We start from the raw sequence: 9,593 nt of genomic DNA on the forward strand, positions 1-9,593 counted from the left end.
GACGTCGGACACCGTCACCGTTAGGTTGTGCTGGGTTTTCAGCCTGGAGGTTCCCAAGTCGGTGACGGTGATGGTGATGTTGTACTCGGATCTTGTCTCTCTGTCCAGTGCTTTTTCCGAAACTAGAGTGAAAAAGTTCTTGAAGGTTGGTTTCAGATAAAAGGGGAGGTCATCCTGAATGGAGCACACCATCCTCCCGTTTTCCCCAGAGTCTTGGTCTCGGACACTAAAAAGAGCAACCAGAGTCTCTGAGGCATTTTCTGGAATTGACTTTGTAAATGATGAGATGGTCACTTCTGGTGGATTATCATTTATATCTATTATTTTAACCAGAAGAGTACATTCTTCTGAAAGACCCCCACCATCTGTTGCCTGAATACGTATAGTGTAGAACTGTATCACTTCAAAATCCAGGCATGATCTCAAATGAATTTCCCCGGATATTGGATTGATTTCAAATGTTTTACGAATATCTTCTGATGCATGCAAAAATGTGTATGATATTTTCCCATAATTTCCTGTATCCAAATCGTTAGCAAAAATGGTGATAATCCAGGAACCAATGGGTGTGTTCTCCAGAATTTGCACTTCATAGAGCTTCTGAGCAAACTGAGGGGCATTGTCATTGATGTCCAGGACCTTGATGAGAACAAAAGTTGTCCCAGACCTGGGTGGCGATCCACCATCCAGTGCTGTGAGTGTTAATGAAAGCTCAGACTCCTCCTCATGATCTAATGCTCTGTCCAGGACCAGTTCTGGGTATAACTTTCCATCACCGCTGTCTTGGATTTTAATGTAGAAATGAGAATTGGGGCTAATTGTGTAGTTTTGAAGACTGTTGGTTCCTACATCCAAATCTTGGGCACTCTCCATTAGGAATGTGGTTCCAATGCTGGTACTTTCTGATATTTTAATAAGTATTTGCTTGTCTAGAAACATAGGGGAGTGATCATTTATGTCTGTGACTTGCAGTTCAGCCCGAAAGAACTGTAAAGGGTTTTCTAATACCATCTGAAAATGCAGCACACAGGGCTCGGTGGAGCCACAGAGCTCTTCTCGGTCCATTTTCTCATTTAGGAGCAAATCCCCCGTCCGTAAATCAAGTTGTAAGTGCTTTTCGTTATCATCTGACACTACCCGGGCCTCCCGTGATGATAGCTCCTCTACCCCAAGCCCTAGATCCCTTGCAAGATTGGCCACAAAAGAACCAACTTCTGTTTCCTCTGCCACAGAATATCGCACAGATTCAGGACCTGCCTCAGATAATCCCAGCAAAACAAAAAGAATCAGGACTTGCCTTTTCCGCAGAGCGAGCTCCCCTTTGATCTCCATGGCTCCTTCCAGCAACTTCTTTTGCAGAAAAATCTTTCAGCCCTAATTTTGGAAGTTGAAGCTCAATTTAAAAAAAATAAGAACCCCCCTGGAAGGTATATAGCACTCAGCAGCTGTAGTAGATGAAACTCCTGTACTACCTCTCTTTTCAGTGACTTGGATTGGTCTCTGTTCCCCAGAATAAAGAAGCCCACAGTGTCTTCCATGCACTAATTTCATCTTATCCTACAGCGCCACCATGTGTTTCTATGAAATTTTTTCAGTAAAAATTTTCTCTTTGAACAAATAATTCATGAATACAGCTGGAATATTTTAAAGCAAATCTCAGACATCATATATCTTTACCTCTAAATACTTCACCAAGTATCTCTAATAGAGAAAGACTTTAAGATATAATGATACCACTATTACAATCAACAAAGTTAGCAATAATTCCTTGATAGAACTTAGACCCAGTCTGTATTTGGTTTTCTTCATTTTTCTCTAAAATATTTTTACTGTTTGTTTGTTTGAATCAGGACCCAAACAAGGTCTATACAGAGCATGTAATTAGTGCTGTTTTGAATGCTGACAGGACTCTATTAAAGATGTCCTGAACCGAAGAGTTTTTTTTTGGGGGGGGGGGGGACAGACATCCTGAACGGAAGAAGTATGTCCTGAACTGAAGAATTAATATTTTTTAGTGGCACCTGGGTGGCTCAGTCCTTAAGTGGCTGCCTTCAGCTCAGGTCATGATCCCAGAGTCCTGGGATCAAGCACCGCGTTGGGCTCCCTGCTCAGTGGGCAGCCCTCTTCTCCCTCTCCCACTTCCCCCACTTGTGCTCCCTCTCTCACTGTGTCTCTCTCTGTCAAATAAGTAAATAAACACTTTTAAAAATAATATTTTTAGAACATTTCTTTTTTAATTAACTTTTTAAAAAAGATTTTTATTTATTTATTTATTTGGGAGAGAGATCAAAGAAGGAGAGGGAGAAGCAGACTCACCACTGAGCAGAGAGCTGAGGTAGGGTTGGGTGGCCTGACCCAGGGATCATGACCTGCGCCAAAGGTAGACACTTAACCACTTAACTGACTGAGCCACCCAAGTGCCCTTAAGGCATTTCTTGAGATTTTCAAATATATGCTCTCCTTCACTCTTGTAAATACTTTTGAATTCAATTATAGTTAGTAATGTCATTACTTTTTTCACTTACATATTTTGAAATACATGTATTTTTAAATACTTACACATTTTTACACATGTTAATAATATGGAATAGATAAGATAGATTTAATCCTTGCCTTTATGGAGTTCACTGGCTAAAAATTTGGAAGACAAGTAATTGAAGTATTTCACAATGTATGCATAAGCAAAGAGTAATACAGAAAAATCTAAAAAAAAAGAAATATCTAGAAGAACCACTTGTATCACAAATTAAAATGTTTATTTTGTGGGCAACTAAAATACAATGTAGGATTTTAAACATTTGATTAAATGATTACATCTGCATTTTTAAAAAAATCAGTTTAGAAGAAGTGCAGAGAATCAACTTCAGAAGGAATGACTGGAATCAGAGGCACCAGTTAGGAGATAATGGCAGCCCAGTTAAGGGTATTGCTGGTGTGGATGGAGAGAAGAGGGATGATTAATTAGAAAGATACTTGGGATCTGGTGACTGGTGGGTTGCATGGGGAGAAAAAGAAGAAAGATGCGAGGATGATTAACAGACCTCTGGATTGGACAACTAGATGGATAGTCGTGTCATTCTCTAAGACAAGGAACACTGAGGAACAGAAAAGATTGAAGTGAAAAAAGATGAAGTCAATTTTGGATATGCTAATATTGAGGTAAGTGCCTTTGGGGTATATGTATATGTGTTCACACATGTATGTGCTTATGTAGTGTTGTATATAGGTACATATATAACTGAAGCATAGCATACAAACTGGGGTAGAAATGGACTTTGGGTTTCATCAGCCTTAAATATGATGATTGAAACCCTGCAAACTCGTAAACCAATGAAGCAAAATATGTCAGGTAACAGTTGAAGAGGCTCAGCATTGAACTCTGAAAAAAACGCCTTCATTAGAGAAGAGAGGAAATAAAGTATCTTTAAAAAGATAAAGAAGGAAAAAAAAGATAAAGAAGGGCTTTGGTCAGAATCATGAAACCAAAAGCAAATATCATTTCAAGGAGGTGAGGAAGCACCTCAATGGTAGCAAATGCTTTCGAAACTACCACCTTGAAAATGAATGTTAAAATGGTCCATTGGATTAAGTTGGTCATTGTGGGGGGCTCTAATAGATATCTGCCAAAATCTGTTCCTTTATAGAAAGAGCACTACTATATAATAGTATGCAGGCACATGACTACTCGTAGAATGCCTGTCCCAGTCTCCTTTGTAGTTAGGTATGGCCAATTGAATTAAGTTCTCACTAATATTGTGAACAGAATTTTTGTTTGCCATTCCTAGGTCTAGAATAGAAGACATCTGGGTGGGTTTCCTCCCTCCCTGCCAACTAGAACCTGGATACGGCAGTGAGGTAGCTATAGTCACGCAGGTTATGACACTGCAGTAGGGAATGTAGGAGCAATTACTTATAACAAAATTTGGTTCTGGTAGGATTGTAATGAGCAAAGCTGGCTCATCTACCCAGTCATTTACACTTGAACTGTTAGAAGGGGATAACATACTTTTACAAGCCACTGGGTAGTTACACTGCTTTGTTGGGCAATATAACCTTATCTGACTTTTCCAGAAAACTTCAGTCACCTTTACCATAATAGTTTGAGTGGTCACAGTGAAAATCAGATTGCACTTGGTTGAAAAGCAAGAGGTGTAAGGAAGTAAAATTGACAATCCTTTCAAATTTAGCTGGAAAAGAAAAGAAACTGATGGTATCTGCAGGGAAATTGAGACTCAATGGTTTTTTTTTTTAAGCCTAGGGAAATTTGAACTTAATTAAAACGCTGATTTGTAGTATTCAACAGAGAGGAAGAAAAGTGAGATACCAAAGAGAGGATTAATTCAATGCGAAGCCTCTAGAGACCTGGAAAATAAATGAAGAGATTGGACTTGGGTAAAGTGACCTCAGCATAGGTCATTATAAGTACACACGCTATTCAGGATGTGGATTTGGGGATGGAAAATTGAGAGAAATTCCATTTGATAGATTCTATTTTCTCAGCAAGCTATTACCCAAATTCATCTGCTGAAGGGTGGGAAATTGAAAGTAAGATAACTAGGTTTGAAGTAGTTGTTACAGAGAACAGAAGAGAAAGCTGATTAGGAAAATACAGAACAATTTATTGGTCTTAAAGTCCAATTAAGTTTTGATGTGATAAACACTGTCAAAACAGTGTTGACGATTTCTAAGTTTTGCCTTATAGAGTGCAACATCGGTGACATAACAGAAGTGGAAGGAAACAATTACATTCATCTGGAATGGAGTTTCAGTGGGTGGTTTCAGTGAAGGAAAACTGAACAAGGGAATGCAGAATATGGGCATGAGGAGTAGACCAGGGAATTAGCTGAATAGGGGAGAAATTAGAACACTAGGGGTTTGAGATATAGTAGCAGTATCATGCAGTGGAGGTCCTAATGAAGTCAAAGTGATAGGAGTAGCAGAATGAGAGGATTAAAGGCATAGATTGTATTCTCAGAGAGAGAGAGAGATCTGAAATTATTATTTCTTAGGAAAAACCATTTCGGGTGGTGAAAAAGTACAGCATGTAGCCAGGGGACTAAAGACTGAGCTGGGGGACAGGTGAATACCTAGGGACTGAGAAGCCCTGTTGTTTATCAGTGAGACTGGGAGTGGCAGCAGGACTTGAGGTAGGAAGGAGATGAAGGGAACAAAGTGTTGTAAGCTAAAATGTCTTTATGTCCTTTCTCCTGGGAGATTCCAACCAAAACTGTTACTTGGTTTTTACTGGTAATGTTTCAAGTAAATCCTCTCTGGGAGGCTGGGCCATTTCTCACATCTCCATTTTGTAAGTGACCTTTCCCCCCATTGGCTTAAATTTAACTCTAAGTGAGGTATTCGAAGCATAAAAACAAAATTTGGTTTTAGCAATACTTTTGAAGAGAATTGTTAGTTACTTCTATCTGGGCACCTGAGCTCCTGAAATCCTGGCACTCTCCATTAGAGTCAGGAAACAGTTCTTTCTATAAATAAATACCAAGTCCTCTTGTTCAGATAATCTGGAAAATCTTGAAGCAGCAGAACCTGGTCCTTTTCTCTGCTGTTGCACCTGATAGAGTTTCTGCCTGAGCTGTTTGAACTGCTCTTTTCCCCCTCCCCTATAATAAGAGAAGACCCATCTTACTTGGGACACAGGCTGCTAGAACCATTCCCACCAGTGTTTTTAATGGCAATATTGAGATATCACTTATGTACCAAAAATTTTTCCCATTTAAAGTGTAAAGTCCAGGGGCACCTGGGTGGCTCAGTGGGTTAAAGCCTCTGCCTTGGGCTCAGGTCATGATTCCAGGGTCCTGGGATCAAGCCCCAAATCAGGCTCTCTGCTCAGCAGGGAGCCTGCTTCCCTTCCTCTCTCTCTGCCTGCCTCTCTACCTACTTGTGATCTCTGTCAAATAAATAAATAAAATCTTTAAAAAAAAGTGCCACCGGGGCATAAAACACATGACTCCCGTGCCCAGCATGTGAACACACTCAGTGAACTCACTTACCCCTTTTAAAAAAGTGTAAAGTACAGGTGCACATGGGTGGCTCAGTTGGCTAAGAATCTGACTCTTGAATTTGGCTCAGGTCATGATCTCCGGCATCATGAGACTGAGCTCAGCATTGGACTCCATCCTCGTGCAGTCAGCTTGAGATTCTCTCCCTCTCCCTCTGCATCTCCACCCATTTATTTATTAAAATAAATAAAATCTTTAAAAAATGAAGTCTACAGGGGTGCCTGGGTGCCTCAGTGGGTTAAGCCTCTGCCTTTGGCTCAAATCATGATTTTAGGGTCCTGGGATCAAGCCCCACTTCAGGCTCTCTGCTCAGCAGGGAGCCTGCTTCCTCTCCACACCCCCCTCTCTGCCTGCCTCTCTGCCTACCTGTGATCTCTGTCTGTCAAATAAATAAAAATAAAAAATCTTTTTTAAAAAAGTGTACAATGTAATTGGTTTTAGTATATTTCCAGATTTGTGCAATTATCACCCCAGTCTAATTTCAGAACATCATGCCAAAAAGAAACCTCTTACCCTTTAGCCATTCTCCAACCCCTATCCTCCTACAGCTGTAGGCAACCACTAATCTACTTTCTGTCCCTATAGATTTGCCTGTTCAGAACATTTCATATAAATGGGTTCATAAAATGTAATTTATTTTGCAACTGGTTTCTTTCACTCAGAGTAATGATTTTGAGGTTTGTCCATGTTGTAGTCTGTATCAGTACTTCATTCCATTTTGGTGTTGAATAATAACAACCCCACTGTACGGAGATACCATATTTTGTTTATCCATTCATCAGTTGATGAACATTTGGGGTGTCTCCACTTTTGGCAATATTATCAATAATGCTACTATGAACATGCATGTATACAGCTTTTGTGCATGTGTGAACATACACTCTATTTCTTTTGCATTGATACATAGGAGTTGAATTTCTGTATCATAAGGTAACTATATGTTTAACATTTTGAGGAACTGCCAAACTGTTTTCAAATAAACACACCACTTCACATTCTTTCCAACAGGTCGGCAATATCTCTACATCCTTTCCAACAGTTACTGTCTTTTTGATTATGGTTATTCTGGTGTGCTTGAAGTGGCCATTTTTATTTTTCATCTTCACTAGTGTATGTACCTTGTCTAGCATGCTAAGATGCTATAATGCTTTTTATCTTTTTAAGCTAGTGATTGTACATATTTTCCCTACTAAGTGCAGTAAAGACAGGAGGTAATCTTAATACTTTACTTTGAATTATGGAATTTATATGAATTTTCATTCTCCGAAAGCCAGCTTCTCATGGGGGGGGGACTTTTTCCTAGGTCCACTTCTAAAAACAGAAAATTAGAATTTAATTAGCCTGCGTGGACAAACTTCTGTTCCCTTCATTTTCCTTCGAATTCAAAGAATAATTAATCACTCCATGTAGTTCAGAAGAATTGGTAGTGAAATCTCAGCTTTAAGAAAATGTGAACATTAGATTATTTGGAATATATTAGAGCAAGAGAGTTTACTTCCCAACATTAGTAACTAACTAATACCTAGCCCTGCTACAATATTAAGATAAAGTTTTAAAATATATTGAAGAGGCACTTTCTGGCATTGATTCTAGTCTGTGGTACTAGAGGCAAAAGAGTCATCATGTTCCTTACTCTCACCCATTTCATCTTTCATATGCTACTCTCTCACACACATAATTCCTTTCCTCTATACCCTCACTCATTTTGTTTCTCTACAGTTTCCTTCCACAAAATACAAACTTTGAGCTTATTGATGAGATTCACTGGAATCTCATCATGAAGGCTTTTTCTTCTGTAATGTAGTCAGATCACTAAAGACAAGAGTAGTTGGTTGGTGCCCGTGCTACATGAGGCAAAACTTCCTTACAATGGTTTGAAATTTTCTTAAAAAATATTAAAACCTTAAAGGATTATCTCTTGATATTTCTCAATGCCCTACATATATCTACATAAATCTCTAAGAAAAGCGGTTTTTCAGTCTTGGATTGCTACCCATTGGTAGGGTCATGAAATCACTTTAGTGGACCATAACAACACTTGAAAATTAAAAAGAGCGTCGTAATATGGGCAATTTTAGATTTCATCCCCCAAAAGCTAGGAATTGTTTACAAAACACTCCTATTATGTTCATATATTGCATAATATGTACAACATAATTTTTCTGGTGTCTTTTTTAAGGTTTTTGCTTTGTTTTGTTTTTAAGAGAGAGGGGAGGAGAGAGTATGTGTGAGGCAGGAGGGGCAGGAGAAGGAGAAGGAGAGAGAGAATTCCAAGCAAGCTCCATGCTCAGTATGGAGCCCAACATAGGGCTCAATATCACAACCCCAAGATCATGACCTGAGCCAAAAATCAAGAGTCAGATGCTTAATATACCGAACCATCCAAGCACACCTTAGGTTTGAAATTAGTGCCCACTGAACACTATATACATGTATTTATATATACATGTGTATGTATTATATACGTATATAACTGTATATAATTAAATATATAATTATTAAATAAATAAATTTAATAAATTATTAAATAAATAATAATTATTAAATAAATTATTAAATAAATAAATAAATAAAATTCTGGGAGAACACCGAAGGTAAAAGTTATAAACATTAGCACGCTGGTACACTTTTTGCTATACAAATTATTATTCAGATGGATTCAGGTGGATTGCATTATAGCTTTGTAATATCAACAAGAAATCTGAAAAATTATAACTTCATATTCTAAGACTTTCTGGGTAGCCACAATATTGATGTGCCTTCACAATCACTCTCCAGGTTGAATAAAGAAGAGGTGTTAACAAAATTGCCTACTGACCCTTTCAAACAAGGTGATTACACTTATAGTTCTGTTATAGAACGTGATTTTTCAGGGCTTTTAACAACAATAAACATGTTTAAATGTTAATAAAAATGCAGTGAATTTAAAGGAAGAAAAATGACATTTCTGAATAGCAACCATTATGACACAAGAAAAACTGCAAGAAAAAAAATGAAATGAAGAAATACTTGAGCACTTGAAATAATTTGAAAGTGGTCTGCTTTATTTTTACCAAAAGCATAATTATGGGTGAAAGTGTAACTGGAGAGAGGGCCATGGACAAAAGTGATTTATTTGGTCTTCTTCCTTAAGGAGGCAAACTACCCATTAAGACCTGGATTACAGAATAAAGTACCATCTAATTACAACCACAAATAAAGATAACATTCACTTAAAAGTAAAGATGGGTACAATTTGTGAAAATATAAAAGTACCCCGGATAAATTTAAAATACACACAAAGTGGGGGAAATAACATTGATCTGGAAGTGGCACGAAAAAGTGGCACATATAGAATATGATACTTAATTGTGGTCTCTATATATTGAACCCAAAGCTATTATGGAATGTAGGATTTTCTTCCGTCTCTTTCCCAGAGCGCTGGGGTGGGAAATTGGGGATAATCGGCTTCAAGAACTTGAACTCACCAGTCCCAGATCCTTCCGTCAGACACACCTCATACTGGTAGCTGTGGGACAGGGTCCCCGCGCCACTGACGTCCACCAGGTGGCCCGGAAACGGGCCCTCGGGCACCGAGCA

General features: G+C 38.5%; 1 protein-coding gene across 1 annotated transcript in view; it reads right to left on the reverse strand.

Annotated features, from left to right (window-relative positions):
- LOC111141049 (protocadherin beta-14-like) overlaps window positions 1–9,593 on the reverse strand; it is a 16,954-nt gene that overhangs the window by 3,081 nt on the left and 4,280 nt on the right. The window contains exon 2 of the mRNA XM_022493378.1: window positions 4–1,350. Coding sequence (XP_022349086.1) covers window positions 4–1,350 — 1,347 coding nt within the window. The remainder of the gene's footprint in view (window positions 1–3; window positions 1,351–9,593) is intronic.

The sequence above is a fragment of the Enhydra lutris genome, unplaced genomic scaffold (genome assembly GCF_002288905.1).
Source record: "Enhydra lutris kenyoni isolate GAN:26980312 unplaced genomic scaffold, ASM228890v2 scaffoldscaffold5, whole genome shotgun sequence".
Taxonomy (NCBI): domain Eukaryota; kingdom Metazoa; phylum Chordata; class Mammalia; order Carnivora; family Mustelidae; genus Enhydra; species Enhydra lutris.